This window comes from Schistocerca americana, chromosome 4, assembly GCF_021461395.2.
Source record: "Schistocerca americana isolate TAMUIC-IGC-003095 chromosome 4, iqSchAmer2.1, whole genome shotgun sequence".
NCBI lineage: Eukaryota > Metazoa > Arthropoda > Insecta > Orthoptera > Acrididae > Schistocerca > Schistocerca americana.
Genome location: NC_060122.1, coordinates 283,491,533 through 283,515,557, shown reverse-complemented (window position 1 = coordinate 283,515,557; position 24,025 = coordinate 283,491,533). Strand labels below are relative to the sequence as shown.

Sequence of the window (24,025 nt, the reverse complement as noted above, 5' to 3'; positions counted from 1 at the left end):
ACCTCACTGAAGAAAATATGAAAGAGAAATGCTCAGCTGTGAATTTATCTGGCATGAATTCAGGTCTTTAGCCTAAGACTGTTGACACTCTCAACTGGTGAGAAAATCAGACAAACTGGGGAAAAAATTTGGTTGTAAAATAATAACATTTTTGAAAGAAATACATTTCCTACATTTGCTGTTTTTTATTTCTATTTTATTTGGCGTCCTTTGATGTTTTGGCTGTGTAGCCAATCTCAGGCAAAATGTTTAACCTTGTTAAGTATATCTGTTTTGGGTTACAATCAAAATTTCAGGGGTAGCCGTGGCTGGCTGGGCCTGAGGGCTGTAGCCATCATATTTGGTTCAGTACAGACAGTAACAAACAGCCAAATCACTGCACTGCACACAGTTCAGCACTCCTTCACAATAGTAAATGGCTTTTCTGTGTGCTACTGGAGGAATAAAATATGATGGCTGCAGCTCTCAAGCCTGGCGAACTACAAGCTGACCATGAAATTATATAACTGTAACCCAAAATATACATAGTTAACAGGTCAAACATTTCACTTGAGAATAGCTAAACAGCCAAAATGCCGCAGTACACCAATTAAACACCAAGGAAAACATTCAGTATGAATACGGACCATTACTTCTTCACAAGAACTTTACCAGCAACCCTTCAGTAATAAAAGTTTTGAAGTTTGTTGTGAGCAGAGAGCTAATGTAGTCTTTATAAAATTAGAGCTCTCAGCCAGTGATACAATGTCATAACAGATTCATAACTTATTAAAAGATAATGAAGTAGTACAATAAAGGATAGAATTATGAAATCCTCTTCATATCGGGCAAGGAAAGAGGCAGTTGTTAGCCACAGCTTATCAGGAAACACCATCCTGATATTTGCCTGGAATATTTTGGTAAAATCATGGAAAACCAAAATTAGGACGGCTGTATTATGTAAGCAATCCTTTTTGGATTAGATTAAGTGCACTGTTCCCCCAATCATGGCATGAAAAACATCTTTGACATGGAGTATGGCAGAAAAGAAATGAACAGTGCTGCCTACTTTTCAGTTCATTTTAGTGAGTTACAAAAATCAATTACACAGGCCTGAATCAAACAATGGAAAATCCAGGATGGAATGTAACAACATGGTGAAAAGGAAAGTTGCTACCCACCATATAGCAGAGGTGCTGAGTCGCAGATAGGCACAACATAAAGGCTTCACAAATATAGCTATCGGCCAGTACGACCTTCGTCAAAATTAGACGGACAAACACATACGTACATACTCATGCAAACCCAACTCATACACACATGACTGCAGTCTTGGGCAACGGTGGTCTCAGTTGCCTGAGACTGCAGTCGTGTGTGAGTTGCGTTTGCGTGAGTGTGTATGTGTGTGTTTGTTGTCTAATTTTGACGAAGACCTTACAGGCCGAAAGCTATATTTGTGATAGTCTTTTTGTTGTGGCTATCTGTGACTCAGAATCTCCATAATACGGTCAGTAGCAACTTTTCTTTTCACACTATCATTACATAGGCCTGAAGTATTCCTGCAGGAAAAAAGAAAGTATTTGTCTGGAGAAAAGCTATCAGCCTTGATTTAAAACCTTTGGTTTGTTACTAATAGCCTTCAACTCCTTGTGGAAGCCTAGTGATATTGTGTGCTGCACATTTCATTAAACATTAGTTAAGGATTTGCCTACTATGCAAATACTGTTCCTTGGTTTTAAGATCACCAGAAGAATGCTTTTAGTTTTTTTTTTTTTTTTTTTTTTTTTCTCAAGTAGTCCACATTGTATGTCTAACATAACCCCTGCAAGGGAGTACATATAATTTGATGTCAGTTTTTGTTGTTGTCGTCTTCAGCCCAAAGACTGGTTTGATGCAGTTCTCCATGCTAGTCCATTGTGTGAAAGCCCCTTTATCTCTGCATAAGTACCACAACCTATATCCACATGAACTTGCTTACAATTACTGCATTCAGGCCTTGGCCTCCTACAATTTTTACCCCTTACACTTCCTTCTATGACCAAATTTACAACTCCTTGATGCCTCAGAATGTGTCCCATCAACCAATCCCTTCTTTTGGTCAAGATATGCCATAAATTTCTTTTTTCCCCAATTCAGTTTACTACCTCTTCATTTTTTATTTGATCTATCCCATCTAATCTTCAGCTTTCTTCTACAGCACTGCATTTCAAGGGCTCCTATTATCCCCTTACCAGAACTGCTTATTGTTCATATTTCACTTCCATACAAGGCTACAATCCACACAAATATCTCCAGAAAAAAATTTCTGACACTTACACTGATATTAGATGTTAACAAATTCCTCTTTTAAAGAAATGTTTTTCTTGATATTGTCAGTCTGAATTTGATACCCTCTTTACTTCGGTTATCATTAATTATTTTGCTGTCCAAATAACAAAACTCATCTACTACTTGTAGTACCTTGTTTTCTAAACTAAATCCCTAAGTTTTTGTCTGATTTAATTCAACTACATTCCATTATCCTTGTATTACTTTTATTGATGTCTATCTAATAATTTCTTTTCAATATGCTATCCATCCTGTTAAGGTGCTATTCCAAGTCCTTTGCTGTCACTGACATAATCACTCTGTCATCCGCAGTGTACATATTGAACAACACTAGGGATAGTCTACAACCCTGTCTCATTCCCTTCAGCATGTACAGCACCCTCTCAAACTCTCAAAAAACCTCTGACTCCTTCAACTTATGAAGGTCTTATCTGCAAAAAACACTATTTTCTTGATTTTTAATGATTTCTGTATTCAGTGTTCCAATTGGAAAGATAGTATTACATATTTACGCAGCTAACTCAAGGTCCCTTCTGCTACATTATTTACTTCTCATATTCTGCTTCATTAAATCTTTATTCCAGTCTCTTTCTATCCAGTCTCATTTTGATTGTTTAACTGTATTGACTCTTTTACATTACTTATATTTTATGCTCTCCACATTATTATTATTGTTGTTGTTATTGTTGTTGATTGCTAAGTACTGTTAGTGACTGAAATACAATTTTTCTCTTTGCATACACTGTCAATTTTGCAATCAGAATCTCTGACAGATCTGTTCATATTAATATTTCTTACGGAATTGATGGCATTTCCAGCAAGGTACTTAAAGCTTGTTCCCCACAGATAAGTAGGAGCAGGGTGTTTTCCCCGATAGACTGAAATACGCCATTGTAAAACAATTGCATAAAAAGGGGGATACGTCGGATGTCAGCAACCAATGCCCAATCTCTCTTCTGACAGCTCTATCAAAAATTTTTGAGAAAGTAATGTATTCAAGAGTAGCCTCCCATATTTGTAAAAATAAAGTACTAACAAAATGTCATTTTGGTTTTCAGAAAGGCTTTTCAACAGAAAATGCTATATACGCTTTCACTGATCAAATATTAAATGCTCTGAATAACCGGACATCACCCATTGGTATTTTTTGTGATCTCTCAAAGGCCTTTGATTGTGTAAATCATGGAATTCTTTTAGATAAGCTACATCATTATGGTTTGAGGGGGGCAGTGCACAAATGGTTTAATTCATACTTAACTGGACGAATGCAGAAAGTTGAAATAAGTGGTTCATGTAATGTTAAAACAACAGCTGATTCCTCAAACTGGAGGGGAGGGGGGGGGGGGGGCTAACCAAGTACGGGGTCCCACAGGGTTCAGTGTTAGGTCCTTTACTGTTCTTGATATACATTAATGACTTACCATTCCACATTGATGAAGATGCAAAGTTAGTTCTTTTTGCTGATGATACAAGTATAGTAATAACATCCAAAAACCAAGAACTAAGTGATGTAATTGTAAATGATGTTTTTCACAAAATTATTAAGTAGTTCTCAGCAAACGGACTCTATTTAAATTTTGATAAAAAACAGTACATACAGTTCCGTACAGTAAATGGCAGTAATAAATATAGACTTTGAACAGAAGTCTGTAGCTAAGGTAGAATTTTCAAAATTTTTAGGTGTGTCCATTGATGAGAGGTTAAACTGGAAGCAACATATTGATGGTCTGCTGAAACGTCTGAGTTCAGCTACGTATGCTATTAGGGTTATTGCAAATTTTGGTGATAAGAATCTCAGTAAATTAGCTTACTATGCCTACTTTCATTCACTGCTTTCGTATGGCATCATATTCTGGGGTAATTCATTGTTGAGTAGAAAAGTATTCATTGCTCAAAAACATGTAATCAGAATAATTTCTGGAGCCCACCCACAGTCATCCTGCAGACATCAATTTAAGGATCTAGGGATCCTCACAGTATATATATATTCACTTATGAAATTTGTTGTTAATAATCCAACCCTGTTCAAAAGTAATAGCAGTGTGCATAGCTATAACACCAGGAGAAAGGATGATCTTCACTATGCAGGGTTAAATCTGACTTTGGCACAGAAAGGGGTAAATTATGCAGCCACAAAAGTCTTCGGTCACCTACCAAACAGCATCAAAAGCCTGACAGATAGCCAACCAACATTTAAAAATAAATTAAAAGAATTTCTAGATGACAACTCCTTCTACTCATTGGCTGAATTTTTAGATATAAATTCAGGGAAAAAGAACCAACTTAAACATTAGTGTCAAGCAATATTTTGTGTAATGTAATATCTTGTACAGACATCTTTTATTAACCTGACTCGTTCCACATCATTACGAAGTGTCGTATTCATGATCTATGGAACAAGTATTAATCTAATCTAATCTAATCTAATCTAAGGGAATGTCATTATGTGTGAGATTCACTTAGCTTCAATAATGTGTTTCAACATTTTTGTCAGTAATTTGAATGTATCAGTTGAACAGTTGCAGGTATTGTTATGAACTTGGGCAATACCAAATCTTTTAATCAGACTTAAGATAAGAACTATAGCAAACTGTAATAATATAATTCACCACATTTAATAGTTTTATCTCACATTGTTCACTAAATCAATGTTCTTCATACATTTCTTATACACTGTAGCAACTGTAACAAAATGTCAAACCTTTTTTCATCCGTACTGTTCTCCTATGACCTGAGCCATCCCAGTAACTGAATGTTATTTCTATTTCTTCCTCCTTCAGAGATGATTGTTTGGCTGCCCATTCCTGGGAGTTAAAGAAAACATATTAGTACTTATCACAATTATACAGAATTGTTTGGTTTCAACAACATGAGGTTAAAGATACTTTCTCATTAAAAATTAATTACATAATCATAAAGCAGCTGCCGAGAACATTTTTAGAATATATTTCTTTCCAAATTAAACCCAAAATCACAAGGTCCTAGGTTTGAGATACATTTCTGCTATGTAACAAGTGATGAAGACTGAAAGTATGAAATACAATTTTCTTATGAAAACAGTTGTACAATATGAATAGAAAACGAGGTAAAGAAAGTCAGTCATAAGCTGAAGTACAAATGTAGCCAAGGACATAACTGGCAAAAAACAACTGCATTACCTAATTGTAAGGGAGATAGTCTGGAACCAAAAATTTCACTGGAGAGGAATTCCACATACAAATATCAATTCATTTCATAAATCATAATTCTGACAAACAGAATGAAATTCAACGGAATCCAGTAAAAATATGATGATACGAGGCAGCAAAAGATAAAAAGAGAATGCTTTGAATATAAAAGCTAAGGAGGGGGTGGGGGATGTTTCCTTAACACACCATCATAATCGGAGTAGCCTCTAATTATCCAACAGTGAATTGCTATGATTACAGTTTTGTAGGTGGTGGGCACAACAAGACATACAGACAAACAATACTCAATGTTTTCTCTGAAAACTATTTGAAATGGATAGTTTGAAATTCCACTCATCACAGAGAAATATTAGATCTAATGGCAACAAATAGATTTGACCTCTTTGAGGATGCTCATACTGAAACAATTATCACTGATCACGATGTAGCTACAGCCAAATGACTGGCAAAGTACAAATGACAAATAAAACTAGTAGAAAGATGTACATGTTAATTAAATCAAACAATGGAAAATCCATGATGGAATAATGAAAAAATTATGAAAAGAATAGATTGGTAACCACTACTTAGAGGAGATGTTAAAAAACTGTTAAACATATGAGTTTTTGGCCAAATGACCTTCTAAAGCAAACAAAACACACACACACACACACACACACACACACACACACACACACACACACACACATGTGCGTGTGCATCCACGTTCGACTACTCTCTCTAGCCACCGAGACCTCAGTGGCCAGATACAGTGGTCATGTGTGAGTTGTGCTTGTGTGAATTTTTGTGTTGTCTACTTTAGAATGAGGCCTTTTGGCCAAAACCTCACACGTTTAGCAGTTTTTTTGTTGAACCTGCCTGCGACTCAACATCTGCTCTATATATATTTAGTAACTACATAAAGAGACACCAGTATTACATTTCAAAGAGGAACTATACAAATTTTGCTCTGGACAGGCACATGAACAGGAACTACAGCTCCAGTTTAGACAAACAGTTGACCACGCATTTGACAAATACATGCCTACTATAATAGATTCCCCTCCAAAACCGTGGATCTTGCTCAGGTGGGGTGGCGTGTTTTTTCAATGATGCAGATAACAGCACCATATGTTCAACCACAAATGAGACATATCTATGGAGAGGCTAGACTAACCAATGGTTCCTCATGAGGGGCAGCTGCCTTTTCAGTAGTTGCAGGGACAACAGTCCGGATGATTGACTGATCTGGTCTTGTAAGAAGAGCCTATGTGGCCTTACTGGACTGTAACCTGCTAAAAGCAAGGGCAAGCTACAGCTGTTATACATCTCCATAGGGGCCTGCAGCTTGAATATATGGCTTAATGATGTTGGCTTCCTCTTCAATAAAATATTCCAGAGGTAAAATAATCCCCCATTCAGATCTACAGATGGGGCTAACCAGGAATATGTCATCATTAGGAAAAACAAAACTGGCATTCTAAAGATTGGGAGGGGAGGGAGGTGTAATGTTTGATCCCTTAATCAAATAGGTAGGTCAGAGAATTTAAGAGAAGTAGAAGATAAGCTGAAACTAGATACTGTGAGAATTAGTTAAGTGTGGTAACAGGAAGAACAGGACTTCTGATCATGTCAGTATAGGATTCCACCATTAAATCAAATAGGGATAATGGAGGAGTAGGTTGAATAATGAATTACAAAATAGGAATCCACATAAACTACTGTGAACAGCATAGTTAACACATTATTGTAGCCAAGACAGATATGAAGTCAACAACCACCACATCAATACAAGTTCATATACCAACTAGTCCCACAGATGATGAAAAAACTGAAAGAATGTGTGATTAGATAAATGAAATTATTGAAATAATTAGGGGGGAGGAAAATTTAATTATGGTGAGGAGGTGGAATTTGATCGTAGAACCTGCCTGGTAGTATTTTGCACAGAGGATAATATAATCATTGCTAACATATGGTTTAAGTAGTATGAAAGAAGGCTGTGTATGTGGGTGACAATTGGGGACACTAGAAGATATCACATAGATTGCATAATGGTAAGGCTGTGAATTGGAGACCAAATTTTAAACTGCCAGACATTTCCAGTAACAGATATGGCCTCTGACCGTAATCCATTGGTTGCCAAATTAAAGTTGAAGAAATAACAAAAACGTAGGAAATTAAGGAAGACAGAATCTGGATAAATTAAAGAAACCAGAGGTTACTGAGAATTTCAGAGGGAGCATTTCACCATTTTGGGCTACAGCAAGGGAAAGGAATACAGCAGAAGATGAATGGGTAGCTTTGAGAGATGAAATGTGGAATGTAACAGATGACTAAGTTAAAAAGACAAGTCCTATTCAAAATTTCTGATGATATTGAATTTAATTTGTGAAAAAAGAAAATATAAAAATTCAGAAAATTAAGCATGCGAAATGAAATACAGAAAACTACAGCATGAGATTAACAGAAAGTGCAAAACGGCTCTGCAGGAATGTCTAGAGGGCAAATGTGTGGCTGTAGAGACATGTATAACTGGGCGCAAGATAAATGTAGCCTACAGGAAAATCAAAGAGATATTTGGAGAAAAAGACAAGCAGCTATATGAATATTAGGAGGTAAGTCAGTATCAGACAAAGAATGGAAAGCTGAAAGGTGGATTGAATATACAGAGGGTCTACATGATGGAGATCAACTAGAGGACAATGTTAGAGAAGAAGAAGTAGATGAAGATACTGCAAGGAGAATATGACTTGGAACTGAAAGACATAAGTGAAACATGGTTTCTGGTGTAGATGACAATCCCTCAGAACTACTAAGGTCCTCTGAGCAGCAATGACAAAATAATTTCACTTGACGCGCAAGACTTACGAGATAGGCAAAATACCCTCATACTTCAGGAAGACTATAGTAATTCCAGATCCAAAGAAGATAGGTGTGAATACTACTGAAACATCAGTTTAATAAGCCATGGTGACAAAATACTGACAAGGATTAATTACAGAAGAATGTAATAGGTGATAGAAGCTAACATAGGGGACATCAGTTTTGGTTCCAGAGAAATATCGCAACAGATGAAGCAGTATTGACCCTGTAATTTGTCTTAGAAGATAAGTTGTAGAAAGCCAAACCAATGATTCTAGCATTTGTAGATTCAGAGAAAGCTTTTGGCAATGCTGACTGGACTATACTTCTCGAAAAATTTTGAAAGTAGCAAGGATGAAGTACAGGGAGTGAACAGTTATTTACAATTTGTACAGAAACCAGACTGCAGTTATAAAAGTAGAACAGCAAGAAAGTAAAGCTGTAGTGGAGAAGGGAGTGTGACAAGGTTGTAACCTCTCCCTGACGTTATTCAATCTGTTGATTGGGCAAGCAGCAAAGGAAAGCAAAGAGAAATTTAGAAAGGGAACTGAAGTTTACAGAGAGGAAATAAAAACTTTAAGGTTTGCTGATGACACTGTGATACTGTTACAGACAGAAAATGATTTGTGGGAGCAGTTGAACGGAATGCATAGTGTTTTGAAAAGATGTTTTGAGATGAACATCAACAAAAGTGATACAAGAGTAATGGAATGTAGTCAAATTAAATCAGTTGATACTGTGGGAATAACAGTAGGAAATGAGATGCTAAAAGTAGTACATGAGTTTTGCTATTTGGGAAGCAAAATACCTGATGATGGTTGAAGGAGAGAGGATACAAAATGAAAGAGTGACAATAGCAAGAAAAGCATTTCTGGAAATGAGGAATTTGTTAACATCTACTATAAATTTAAGTTTGAGGTAGTATTTTCTGAAGGTATTTGCCTGGAGTGTAGTCTTTTATGGAAATGAAATGTGAGCAACAAGTAGTTCAGACAAGAAAAGAGTAAAAGCTTCTGAAATGGGTGCTATAGAAGAATGCTGAAGATTAGATGGGAAGAGTGAGTAAAAAATTAAGAAGTACTGAATCAAATTGGGGAAAAAAGAAACTGATGGCACATCTTGACTAAAAGAAGGGATTGGTTGACATGACATATCCTGTGGCACCAAGGAATTGTAAATTGGTCATGGAAGGAAGTGTGGAGGATAAAAATTGTAGGAGGAGACCACGGCCTGAAGGTGTAACAATTTCCATGCGCAGCAGCAAGCAGGTTTAAATAGATGAAGATTGTGATAGTTATTACAGATGAAGAGGCTTTCACAGCACAGACTGTCGTGGAGAGCTGTATTAAATGTGCCTTAAGACTGAAGTCATCATTGTAGATGGTGATGGTGATGATGATGATGATGATGATGATGATGACAACGTAAAAGATCAAGACAGAAGACAGCCACTACGGTATAGTTTCCGTAAATAAACTTATAAAGAAACACAACTACTACATATTATGTGTAAAACAAAACAAAGAGCTCAACGTACAGAGATGATAAATGGAAAGAGTATGGATGTCAAAACAGCAATGTGTAAAGCCTTAAATGACTATGGTAGCAGAATGTTATCAAAAGACTTGTTACAACTCCACAAGAAAAGCCAGGAATATATTAAAAGTGTTAGTGTGCAGAACTCATGTATTATACCTGATCTGAAACTGAGGGTGACAAAACAGAAACAGAAATGAATTTTCAAATGTTTCTTTGCAGAGGAAGATCAAGGAGTGCTGCCCCACTTTAATTCTGGTTCCACTACAAAGAGGAGTGATGTAGATATTAGTGTCAGTTACACTGAAAAACAGCTGAAATTACTATAACTGAACGAGGTCCCTTGGCATGATGAAATTACTATCAGACTCTATGCAGAATTTGTTCCTCCCTTAACAATAATATATCACAGGTACTTGAACAAAAAACTGAACCTACTACTTGGATGAAAGCATAGGTCACACACATCTACAAGAAGTGTAGCTAAAATGACACACCAAACTACTATCCAACATTGTTGGCATCCATCTATTGGAGAAGCTTAGTACATATGTTAAACATAATGAGGCACACTGAACAGAATGGTTGCTTTGATTTCGGAAACAGGTTTCATGTGAAACTGATCTTGTATTCTTCTAACAGGGCATCCTGAAAGCCGTGGACCAAGGCCATCATGCACATGCAGCACTTCTTGTCTTCTGGAAAGTGTGACTCAGTAACATATCAACACTTATTAACAAAACTATGATCATACTGAATATCAGACATAATTTACGAATGGTTTGAAGACTTATTGTTAGGGAGGATGCAGCATTTTGCCTTGGATATTGAGTCATTGACAGATCTAGAAGTAATACAGACTTCAGTTTAACACTATAAATATTAAGAAAGGATTAAATTTAATTCCAAGGTGTAAGAATGTCCCATGCACATCAGTGGAATGTGCCATCCAGGATGTACTACTACAAAATTAGCTTCTAGATTCTGCCTAATTATGTAACCACCCAAGTATTAACCAAGTGAGAACTGGACAGTAGCCATGAATAATTACTTTTAAGTAGAGTATATTAATGCATTGTAACACATTTTCAGGCATGAAATACTTAAAACCGACTAGGATTAAAAAACTAATTAGTCTGCATGAAGCACCTTTGAAAACAATAGCCATCACTCCTAGAGCGGAATAACAATGGACAGTAGCCAATTCCTTTCAAAACTAAACCTAAAGAGAATTATAAAACCACAGGACATTAAACTCTTTACCATTTCAATACTTTAAATCACATTGGTGACAACAACTACAGAAACATTGGATCAGTAGAGATTTATTTCTACTTGGGAAGAAACACTATTTCAAGCAACAAATGTAATATGAACACAGGATGATTAAATTTTCTTTTAGAGTTTGTGCTGATTACGCAAATTTGATGAGCAAGACATGAAGGTACGTTTACTATCATAGGCCTCAAATGACTGTAACACAATTCTGGCCTTGTGACTCTGACAGTTATCCTCCTGGAAAATTCTATCAACATCAGGGAAGACATCAAGCATGAAAGGATGCAGGTGGTCCACATTAACGTTCACATAATCCACTGTTATCATGGTGCCTTTGATTACTATCACAGATTTCATGGAATCCCAGGTGAATGTCTGCCACAGCATAATACTGCCCCCATCAACTGTGTTTTTGGTGTGGAATATGTTTCAAGTGGCTGTTCATCTGGATGAATGCATATATAGACACAAACACTGACGTGGTGCAACAACAAACAAGATTCACCCTGCTAGATGACATGTTCACATATATCTGTGGTCAAGTCATTGGGTCAACATGGGAACACACAGGCACTGTCTGTCGCAAGGCACCATGTTCAACAGTATGCACTGAATGGTGCACTTTGGAATGGTTGTGCCTGAACTCTATTGTCAGATCTGCCACAGATCACCTGCTATCCTGCTTTACAGAGTGGGCAAGCCTCCGACATCCACATGGATTGACATATAACACCTTGCCACTTATTTGTGGTTTCGCCATACTTCTACCATTTTCCACAGATGCTCAAGACAGTAGAATGGAAACAGCTGACCAGCTTCACTGATTCTGTGATACTCATTCCCAGGTGCCAGGCTGTAAGAATCTGCCCTTTGTCAGAGTTGCTTATGACAGTGGATTTCACCACTTGTGACCTGTATCATCACTTGAACGATTCCTCATTCATATCTGCAATGTTTATACACTTTCCTTACAGCATCATGTGCCCACAACGCCATCAGTTGGCACGAAATATTGTAGTGGGCAATAGTTTTACTTCATCAGTCTATAGTTCATGTTCTGATCCCCTAAAAATTCCATTCCACAGAAAATACAGGCTTTAACACATATTCATGTCATTCTCTTAAAACTGTTTGCTCTCTAGATCATGTCAACTGCCATTACAGTCATGATGCATGGGACATTAACAGTATGCCCTAGGCCTTATATGTCTCACAAACCTGTAGATTTGCTGTCCATAACAAAATGTCAGCACTGGTATTTCATTACAACAGTTTACATCAGCAATTATACATTTCTTCTTCTTCTTTGGCACTACAGCTCTTGATGGTCATCGGACACCTCAAAAATTTGTCTCTGTGCATCTCTTCTCTGTTTTTTCCCCCTTCCATCCTTAGATTTCCATCTTGGTAAAATAATCAACACACTGTCCAGGCACCTGGCTCTTGGGTTGGCCTTTCCTTGTGGTGGGAAACAATCTGGCCTTCATTACTCGCTTAAGGATTTTGTCATCAGCCATCCTCTCCATAGGGCTAACCAACATACTCTCAGATACTTTATGTACTTTACTTGTATAAACTATTGTATTTCATGGTTGTACTTTACTCTCTAATCTGTGTGTTTGCTGTCCACAACAAAATGCTGCATTTGCATTTCATTACAACAGTTCACACCAGCAATAGCACACTGGTGGCTCTAAAATTATTCTTTGTGCACAATGAGCATAGACACCATAGTAATATACCTGCCTGAGCTCTTCTCGTAATCGGTTCTCCTCGTCTTCTCTTTCACGGTCCGGCAAAAAACTTGTATCAACATCAGGATTTTTTCTGATTTTCTTTTTCACAGGAGGCTCAAACTTCTCTTCGGCTGAGTCACTGGTGTGGCTTAAATCATCATCATCATTTTCCTCTTCTTCCTCAAGACTGAAGGACAAGGACTGAATCTGAAACAAATACACACATTGCTATTATTACACAGTATCTCAGTCACTATAACGTTAGCTTCAAAGACTACGAAATGTAACCTAACTTTCAAGTAGAAGCACAAGTAACTTTCATTTATACTCCAAGCTTCACAAGCTATAGTTTTAATATTCCCCTATTATTGTTACATACTACCAGCACCTGTAACCTACTCATGAAAACAAGATCAAATTCATTATACCTCTACACCCAATACCATAGAGCTCAAGTACATTTTAAAAGCGTAAGGATCAAATTAACCATTTTCTACTATACTTTTTTACTTTGCTAAGTTTTCCCCTCTATCAAAATACTGGTACATAGCGAAATGATAAAAAACTTGACTTAGAATCTGGAGATATGCACCAAAAATCCCATTTCAGCCACTGTACATTACATTTTCTGTAGTTTTCTTCACTTCAAAGTATTATTTAAACATGAACATGGATGTCCAATGTCAAACACTTCGTCAACATTATTTAGAGCAGTGGTAGTCAACCTGGTCCTTACCAACACTAGTGGGCGTTCCAGATTTCACAGTGGGCGGCAGGGAGTCGGTAGTTTAACATATTTCCATTATGTTGTGACACATATGTGAGTTGTTGGATATGCAAACTCAAAAATGGCTCTGAGCACTATGGGACTTAACATCTGTGGTCATCAGTCCCCTAGAACTTAGAACTACTTAAACCTAACTAACCTAAGGACACCACACACATCCATGCCCGAGGCAGGATTTGAACCTGTGACTGTAGCAGTCGCGCGGTTCCGGACTGAACGCCTAGAACCGCTAGACCACAGCGGCTGGCATGCAAACTCAATATTGTGTTCTAGTCACAGAGCAAACAAATCTATGGCTTGGAGTAACACTTTATTTTGTTAAATATCATGCCTTCACATTCAACATATAACCAGAAAAACTGATTTACTCGCTAACACAAAAGCATATGCAATCAAGGCTTTTGCTGACTAACCTAGTGAAAGTTTAAACCAGGAATGCCAAAAACACCAACAATATTAAAGTCACAGAAATCTGCACTGTAGCCAGGAGAAGGTGTTTTGCAGAACTCCTGGTGGGCAGTGCATGAACTATTGGTTGGTTGGTTGGTTGATTTGGGGGAAGGGACAGAACTGTGAGGTCATTGGCCCATCGGATTAGGGAAGGATGTGGAAGGAAGTTGGCCATGCCCTTTCAAAGAAACCATCCTAGCATTTGCCTGAAGTGATTTGGAGAAATCATGGAAAACCTAAATCAGGAAGGCTAGACATGGGTTTGAACCATTGTCCTGTGTGTGAACCCTGTTGATGTCTGCCAAGCAATCAGTTGACTTTCTAATGTCTGCCATGGCTGTCACTCATCATAGCTAGACAGCCCATAGGGGAAAGCATAGTGTCATCCTCGGCTGATAACCGGAGTGTCATTCACGAATCATGCCGCCATAGTCCATATTGATTCAGGCAGGCTAGGAAAAAATTTTACCTTTATAGCCTCGGATGTTACTGACTTTAGCATATGTTAAGATGAGGGACTAAGTAAGGAACATGTACTTTTTTGTTTTCTCCAAAAAAATTTCTGCTCCAAGATACAGCCGTCCAAAGATGACATTGCACATACCATTTTGAAGATGCGAATTTTGGTTTTTTTTTTTTTTTAATGCTGCATCTCTGGAACAATTCTAGATATTTTATTGTTTTTTTATTTGAAAGATAATTACTTTATGATTACAAAGAAATCCTCCATTCGCATTTATCTGTCAAAGTTCTTCTACTATAATGTTCTGAACTTATTTTATGGAAAAAAATTTTTTTTTTCAAAAATGCCAATCCATAAAATTTTAATTTTTTTCTGTTTATTAGTATCATATAGTTCTACATTCCCTGAAAAGGAGAGCTTTCACTTCTAGTTTGAACTGGTACATTACAGGCTCATAAAAATCAAAACCTAGCCTTATTTAGCATAATTTTAGTTTTGAAAATTGAGTAAGAGACTCATTTTTCAAGCATTTTAGGTGGTTCCAAAATGAGTGTGAATGGTCCACAGACTTAAAGGTTTCAATTTATACAACTTCTGTGCACTCTGTCTTGTACTGAAATTAGCCCATCAATGAACTAAAACTGTGTTCCACTGCTTCAGTATCTTCCTTTGATATAGAGTGATGCCTTCCTGTTGAACTAATAGGAACTGGGGCACTTACAATCTTCAAAACATTGTGAACAGGAAGTGAGCACTGATGGCATTGTTGCTGTCCTTCATCTGGAAACCTATTTCCAGCAGCTGGTCCATGTGGTAGCATAAAGTTCACTACAGTTTTGTTTAACTCATACCTAGCGTCTATAATCTCTGCAATCCACCAGTCACAGTCATACACACATGCAACAAACATCCCCCTTCTCAGGTTGTAAATCTGAATATTATCCTGTTGTTTCTGAGGTGCTGGCCAAAGAAATGAAATTTCTTCTTTCTTGCTCTTTAAAGTAAATATAAGTTCGCCCTTCACTTTGAGTCCAAAAACGTGTCTTCTGAATTCCTTTCACAGGAGTAGTTTGTTTGGACCAGTCTTCTTTTTTCTGCTCACAGAATTCTTTGATTTCCTCTTTAGACAAAAGAATGAGGATTGTGGATGTGTAAGATTCCACGACTGTCATAAAATCCTCAGCATTCTGAATCGCAGCTGTATTTGGTTTGGAAAGATTATGTTTTGTAGCATGGAGCTTCAGCAGGTCTCCTATGACCTACACCATCGCAAGGCCCCTTCCCCTGACCAGTAGCTCTGTATACCCAGTCAGTTGGCACAAGTGACTTACTCAATTCAAGCAGCTGCTAACCAGTTTTAAAATGACTGAGAACACCCTTAGAAATGATGATGATCTTCTCTGCCCCTGTTTGCAGTTGAAGAATTTTGCACATCGCTAGCAAACCATGTGCTGTGTCATGTCCTTACAACTGCAACACTTGCGGTCTTGTTTTGAAAATATGTCACTCCTGTAAAAACTGAAACCTGGCCATTACTCCAATGATACCCTTGTACTTATTGTGGGAGAATTACAGACCAATTCTCAGCAAAATCACAGTGAAGCACTAAACATAGTTGTTCAGCCTGTACACACCCTTTCACCCCAGGAATGTGTTGTTGTTACAATTTCTGTAAATGTTGATGTGTTACTGCTTTCACTCACCATTTACAAAGTTCATCAATGAAACTTTCAAAGGCAACAGTTTTCTTAATTAGTTTATTTTCCTCCCATGTCGCATTTGGAATTTCTGCAGAGCTATCTGCTACGTCTTCCAGGCCAAGTGTCTGTAAAGACAGTCATCCCTTTCCAGGGCAGCCTCCACATTCTTGAAACAAACAAGTCTCTCACTTTACATCACAGACTACTAATGACTTCACACGCTCAACCAAGGTGTCATATGTCACGTGCCTCAGTAAGTTCTTCAAAGTTACCACACAAAGTTCAAAATTCGCACAGTACACACATAAACAGACATCTCTAGGTGGGTGTGGGACTACCCACTTAGGTCATAGTGCCTCAGTCTCGTGTAGTTCATGTTCCTCTGGAGTTGCTGAAAAAATGAGTATATCATCAAGAAATACAAAGCAATACTGCAAGCCTTGTAAAACTGAATCTGGGAAGCATTTCTCAATCTGAACATCATAAACATGATCTTAAATAGGCCAAATGACATTATAATAGCCGTTTTCGGAATCTCTCTTTCAGCTACAGAAATAGGTGTGTATGACACCTTTTTCCCACATACTGTGTAATTACTCTCTCTCAATAGAGGAACAGGGTAGCAATCCAATACTGTCCTAGTACTCAGGATGGAGTAATCACCACACGGTCACCATGCATCGTTCTTGTTTGATAATAAATGTAGGGTTGATGACCAAGGTTCACTAGGCAGGCGAATGACGCCTTCCTTCAACATGGTGTTAAATTCCACCTATGCAACCATATATCAATTAGAGTTGACACATAGAGCAGGCATGAAGTCACAGGACCTGCGATAGTCTTGATATAAGGAGGCCTCATGATACCTAGAAACTGTTCTAGAAGTTTGGCAAACCAGTCACCCTGTGAGTGGATCAATTGGGCACCTTATACTGCATTGCTATGACAGAACCCATCAGCAAATAGTCCAGTGACATTGTCTATTAGAAGAGTGTTGGTGAATTCTGTCAGCAGCCAATAATGCACTAAAAATCAGTTCTGACTAACAGTGAAATTCCATGCCAAGGCAAATTATAGTCCCAGGTTCAACTCAGTGTGCTACATTCCACATTTCGCAATGGTTGACTTATTAGCCATGGAAAGACAAAACAAGGTGGTTGGTTGGAATTTGTACAACTGGGTCTGTGGCAAAACACTTAGGTTGGAACCCAGGTTAAAAAAGCACTAGGACAATGCCTGACTATCCAAAGCAATTGCTTCCGCATGTCGTTTACATTCCACCTGTAGTGTACCACTGATGCAGGTACACAGTGAGGTACAGTTGTGTACCTTGCCTGCAAACTTCTTGTGGTTCCAACACAAGTTGAACTTTTGGCTGCTGGGGAGCTCGTTGGGGAATGACTTCTCGATCTTCTGTGGAATTGTCCTCGAGTGTTCTGCTAGGAGAGTAGTTGTCCCATCTGCTTGCTCAGCACATGTACCTCATTTAATAGGCTTATCATATTTGTGTTACTACCCAGGTGCTATTACATGCCATCATAGTTCCATGGCAGGAGGTTGGTATGACTGTGTCTGGAATTTGGTTCGCCAGGTTCACTATGGCATCGTGCATGAGAAACTGCCACACTTGTTCCCTTGTGATGTGAACACTCTCTTGGTCTTTCGCTTCGCATACAAGTCTGTATACGGAGGTGAAGTTATAATCCCTTGAACCTCGGTTTTATAGCAGTGGTCCAGCTGACTAACCTACAACTGCGAATTTATTGGAATCAGTGGTTACTACAGCACAGAGGAATCTTGCTTTCACTTGCAGGAACCATAGTTCCGGGTTGTGTCGCCAAAATGGGGGTAGCTGTACTGCAAATCTTGATATTGTTGGTCTGTCTGTCACTTCAATAATTTCCAGTTCTTGGATGTTTGCTGCAATTCTTCCATGTTGCTCGGTTATTTTCTCCAGCTGTGACCACATCAGGGTCATCAGTGTCGCAAACCTGCCAGTTGTTACACTTGCGAACTCGATATTGTGTTCTAGTCACATCAAGAATTTGATGAGAACGAATGTGTGGCTTGGAATAACAATTTATTTTGTTGAACACCAAGTCTTCACATTCAACACAACAATAAGAAAAAAATAATGTGCTCGCTAACACGAAAGCATATGAAATCAAGTCTTCTGCTGAGTAACCAAGTGAACGAATAAACAAAGAAAGCAAAAAACACTGACATTATTAAAGTCACATGACTCTGTGCTAGAGTAAGGAGATGGCGTTTAACGGCGTTCCTGGCAGCAAAGTAAGGAGAAGGCATTAGACTGTGTTCCTGGCAGCCAGTGCATAAACCCTGTTGAGACCCGCCAAGAGATCAGCTCATCATCTCTACCTGCCATGGCTGTCACTCGTTGTCACAAGGTTTTCATAAAATTCTGACATGAAGTCTTTGGTAAGTAATTATTATTATATGCTTTAACTTTCTCCAACTCTGCTTTATAAATTTGATAACATAAAGTTACTGTAGAACTGGTGGAAGGTTAAAAATGTTACTGCTAGAAGAGGTACAAAAGTGAACATGAGGTAAAAAAAAAAAAATTGCCTACCCCTGATTTAGTCATGTTTTTTTGTAGCAAGCCAGTACAGTTTGATAAGTAGGATCAGACAAGTTTTTCAGTGAGAAATTACGTCATTCCTAGTCTTAGAGGCAAGCACAGAAATTTGTAAATACTCTCTACTACACACAATTTCATTCTTTTGACCATAAGCATGACAGTATTCACATTGTCTCATGTATAATTATGATGACTAACTTAATTGTTTTGAAAATAAGAGTGTCCTTACACTGAAGTCAAATGAGTAATGTAAACTGCAACATAAATTCTTAAATCAAGCTGCTTCTCCAAATACATTTCCATTGTGGAATCCTTAACATGGAGTATGTGCACAGTATCTCATACCGATATCTCTTGCCTGCTTTTCTATTTTATTCTTTTTCCATTCACAGGCCTGTTCGTATTCTAATGTATCAAATTTTAAAATTACAGTATCTGCAGAATTCATTTTTAAAGGAGGGCGGTACATTATTAGGATCTGCACAACTGGCTGTTTACAAAATATCCCATCATAGTTGACTGAAATCTGTGTTGTAGGATATTATACATCAAACCACTGAACTTGAAAGTGGGTCCCTCGGCTGGTTAAATTTGGAAACTTGATATAAATTATCTCCAAACAGCCACCATTACACTGTTCAGTTATGACATATCTCCTGACAAAGAAGCCACAGTGAGATTCAGAAAGGAGTATGGCAACACTGCACATTTTCACAAGTTAATGAAGAAGAAATTGGAATTAAAATAAGTAGAATAAATATAAATAACTTTAGATATGCAGATGATACCATACTGATGGTAGAAAGTGAAGAAGAGTTCAAGATTCTCTTGATAAAGATGGAGAAGAAAGTCCAAAAGCCAGTCTAATGCTGAATGTTACAAAAACAAAAATTATGGCAACTACGCCTACCATTTTATGACATACAAGAGGAGAAACAATGGAGGCAGTTCTATGTTCAATTGTCTCAGCTCCCAGATTTCTGCTGATGGTGACTGCAGCCACGAACTCAAGAGATGCTTGTTTATTTGGCAGAAAGGCAATGTCCAACCTTCATAGTGTTTTAGGAGTAGAGCCATAACTTCAACAACAAAGATCTGTATAGTCAGGGCTATGATTTCTCCAGTTGAGATATACAGATGTGAGACAAAGACCATACAAAAGGGCGAATGGCACAGAGTAGACACTTTTGACTTGTGGCGTTGGACAAAACTCCTTACAGTCCCATGGATCACAAAGACAATGAATAGATCAGTATCACAGCAAATAAAACCAGACTGCAGGATGGAAGAAATTGGTGTGCTTTAGTTCATAGGGTCAGGGCGAGTCAGTATCCACTACAAGGATAGAGAGAGTGGGAGGGAGGGAGGGAGGGAGGGGGGGGGGGGAGAGAGAGAGAGAGAGAGAGAGAGAGAGAGAGAGAGAGAGAGAGAGAGAGAGAGAGAGAGAGGAGCTTCATAAATTTGCCTTTCATTCTCAAATGTCACAATTGTCATGGCTTAGCAACAACTGATCTTATTTTAGAATATGAGATGAACTCGTAACACTAGTTAAGTCCTAAATAAACAGTATAATGGAAGCTGATTGGGAACAATGTACAAGTTTCCATCTCTCTAATACTCTAATCCCAGCCTAAGAGACGAAGATATCAAACTAATTCACTCTTCCATCAACTTCTTAAGTTTCTTCAGTCAGTCAGACTATACGCATCTGAGAGATAATAGCAGTACTGGAGGACTGGACACATGAATTTCCCGTGAGATACTTCCTCAGACAGATACCACATCTCTACACAATACTTACAATGATTATCAGGATGCAATTTTTTCTTGTTTGTTGTTGTTGTTGTTGGTTTCAGTCTGAAAATGGGTTTGATGTGGCTCTCCACATATTATAACCCAAGCAAGCCTCTTCAACTCCAAATAACTACTGTAACCTACATCCATTTGACCTGATTACTGTATTCATCTCTTGGTCCCCCTCTGCAATTTTTACCCCACACATTTCCTTCATTACTAAATTTACAATTCCTTGATGTCTCAGGACGTGTCATAACAATTGATCTCTTCTTTTAGTCAAGTTGTGGCATAAATTTCTTTTTTTAATTCAGTAAACAGCATATGAATATAATTTTTTTCCTATTCACTAGCTCTTCATCTGTTATTGAATCTACTCATCCAATCTTCAGTAATCTTCTTTAGTACCACATTTCAAACGGTTCTATTCCCTTATTGCCTGAACTGCTTACTGTCCACACTTCCATATAAGGCTACACTCCAGACAAATACCTTCAGAACAGCCTTCCTAATGCTTAAATTTATACATACATTAATAAATCTCTCTTTTTCAGAAGTGCTTTCCTTGTTATAGCCCAACTGTGTTTTATAGCTCTCGACTTTGGCCATCTTAAGTTATTTTGCTGCACAAATAGCAAAACTCTTCTACCGCTTTTAGTGTCTCATTTCCCATTCTAATTCCCTCAGCACTGCCTGATTTAACTTGACCACATTCCATTACCTTGCTTTGATTTTGCTGGTATTCATCTTATGCCCTCCTTTCAAGACACTTTCCATTACATTCAACTGCTTGTCTAAGTCTTTTTCTGCCCCTGGCAGAACTGCAATGTCAAAGGAAAACCTTAGGGTTTTCATTTCTTTGTTTCCTTTACTGCCTGCTCAATGAACAGGTTTGCCTTTCTTTAACCCATCTTCTAAGACAAGTCGTACAGTCAGTGTTGCCTTGCGTTTTCCTATATTTCTCTGGAACCCTAACAGATCTTCCCCAAGGTCAGCTTCTACCTGTTTTTCCATTCTTCTGTAAATAATTTGTGTCATATTTTCGAACCATGAATTATTAAACTGTCAGTTCAATAAAATTTGCACCTCTCAGCACTTCCCTTCTTTGGAATTTGAATTATTATATTTTTCTTGAAATCTGAGGGTATATTGCCTGTCTCCTACATCTTGTACACCAGGTGGAACAATTTTTTTTTATGGCTGCCTCTTCCACGGATCTTAATAATTCGAGGGAACGTTGTCTACTCCAGGGACGCTGTTTCCACTTAGGTCTTTCATTGTCTTGACAAATTCTTCTCCCAGTATCATATCATCCACCTCATCTTCATCTACTCCCTATTCCCTTTCTATAATGTTGCCATTAAGTTCATTTTCCTTGTATAGCCGCTCTCTATATTCCTTACATCTTTCACCTTTCCCTTCTTTCTTATTACTGGTCTTCCATTTGAGTTCTTGCTATTCATCCAGGTGATTCTCTTTTCTCCAAAGGTCGCTTTAATTTCCTATTGGCAATATCCATCTTTTCCTCTAGTTATATATGCTTATATAGCCTTGCGTTTGCCCTCTAGCCATTTTGTACTTACTGTCAATCTCATTTTTTATTCGTTTTATCCCCTTTTCACCTGCTTCATTTGCTGCTGTTTTATATTTTCTCCTTTCACCAATTAAATTTAGTGCCTTCTTTGATATCCAAAGGTTTCTGCTAGGACAGTCTTTTTACCTATGTGATCCTCTGCTACCTTCACTATTTCACCTCTCAAAAGTGATTGTCTTCTACTGTATTCCTTTCCCCTGTTGTAGCCAATCATTTAATGTCCCACTTGAAAGTTTTGCTTCTTTCAAATCATGCAGGTCCCACTCCTTATTTTTCTATCATTTTGCAGTTTCTTCAGTTTTATCTATAATTTATAACTAATAAATTACGGTCAGAGTCCATATCTGCCTCTGGAAACGTCTTAAAATTTAAGATTCCAAAATCTGTCTTATCATTATACAACTAACCTGAAATCTTTCTCTAGCACTCTTCCACATATACAAACTTCTCTTACGATTCTTAAATCAAGTGTTAAGAGATGATTAAACTGTGCTGTGTGCATAATCCTGCCTGACAGTTTCTTCAATAATTTCTTTCCCCAGTCCGTATTCTACTGCTATTTAAACTTCTCTTCCTTTTCATACTATCGAATTCCAGTTCCACATCACAATTATACTTTCTTCTCCCTTAACTATCTGAGTAATTTCATTTCTTTAAACATAAAACCTTTCAATTTTTTCTTCATATGTGGAGCTGGTTAGAATATAAACTTGTACTACTACTGTGGGTGTTGGTTTCGTGCCTGTGTTGGTTACGGTAATGTGTTAATTGTGCTGTTCACAGTGGCTTACTCACATTCCTATTTTATTATTCATTATTAGACCCACACCTGTATTACATCTATTGGATTTTGTATTTAAAAAAAGCCACAGCATTTCCAATGGAAAGAGCCCAGCATTCATTCACCTTGGAAACCATGGTAAACCCAAGTTAGGATGGCCAGATGTGGGTTCGAAACCTACTCTTCCTGAATGCAAGTCCAGTGCCTTAGCACTGCTACACCTTGCTTGGTATGTTATTTGAAAGGAAAACTGCCAGCTTGGTTTTATGGGGTATAATAATGAACCTTGGCCTCATTGACAGCAACTATTTATGTAATAAGTCCTTTGGATCTCGCTTACCCTGGTACAAATACAGCTTCAAAGTTGAAAGCTAAACTTACTATCTGCTATTAGCACACTCATTTGTGGGCACCAATGAAGAATTTAATATTTCCGTTTTTGGTCTTTTTTCTTTAGCTTTAATATCTGTCTGATCTCCAACAAATTGGATGGAAGGTTTCAAATTTTATATCAACTTTACAGAGGATTAACACTCCACAGGGTAAAAGTCCACCAATATATTGCATTGATATCATGGGTACGATCTGAGAAGCAGATACACACATTGGATTCAGATTATATTGTGTCACTGGATAGTTATATTAGGCTTTTAGGTCAGCTTCAGATTAGTGTAAGATGACTATATAAATGTCAGTAGAAAGTGTTAAGAGTGTGTCTGTGGGCAATGAAATTTGCACAAACTAACATTCTTTTAGTCGAGGCAAATGAGACACTTCTACACTTATTTATTTTTTTTAGATTTTTTGTGTGGAGTCATCAATATGATGACTTTTGCAAACATCATGTACTGTTACAAACATAAAATAGATTTAGATCTTAATCGAACAGGTAGTAATTAAACAGCAAATTGATGCTTGCCAAAAGACATTATGTCACCAATAGTTAAGTTTAAATTTTTACATAA

At 37.7% G+C, this 24,025-nt stretch overlaps 1 protein-coding gene across 2 annotated transcripts in view; it reads right to left on the bottom strand.

Annotated features, from left to right (window-relative positions):
- The window catches only part of LOC124613908 (protein FAM50 homolog), a 103,969-nt gene that overhangs the window by 32,747 nt on the left and 47,197 nt on the right, over positions 1–24,025 (bottom strand). For both annotated transcript variants that reach the window (XR_006979652.1, XM_047142659.1), the window contains exons 4-5: positions 12,896–13,096; positions 5,009–5,111 (exon numbers count right to left, since the gene is read on the bottom strand). Coding sequence is in view for 1 of the 2 variants with exons in the window: in XM_047142659.1 (XP_046998615.1) it covers positions 5,009–5,111; positions 12,896–13,096 (304 nt within the window). In the remaining variant the exon portion in view is untranslated. The remainder of the gene's footprint in view (positions 1–5,008; positions 5,112–12,895; positions 13,097–24,025) is intronic.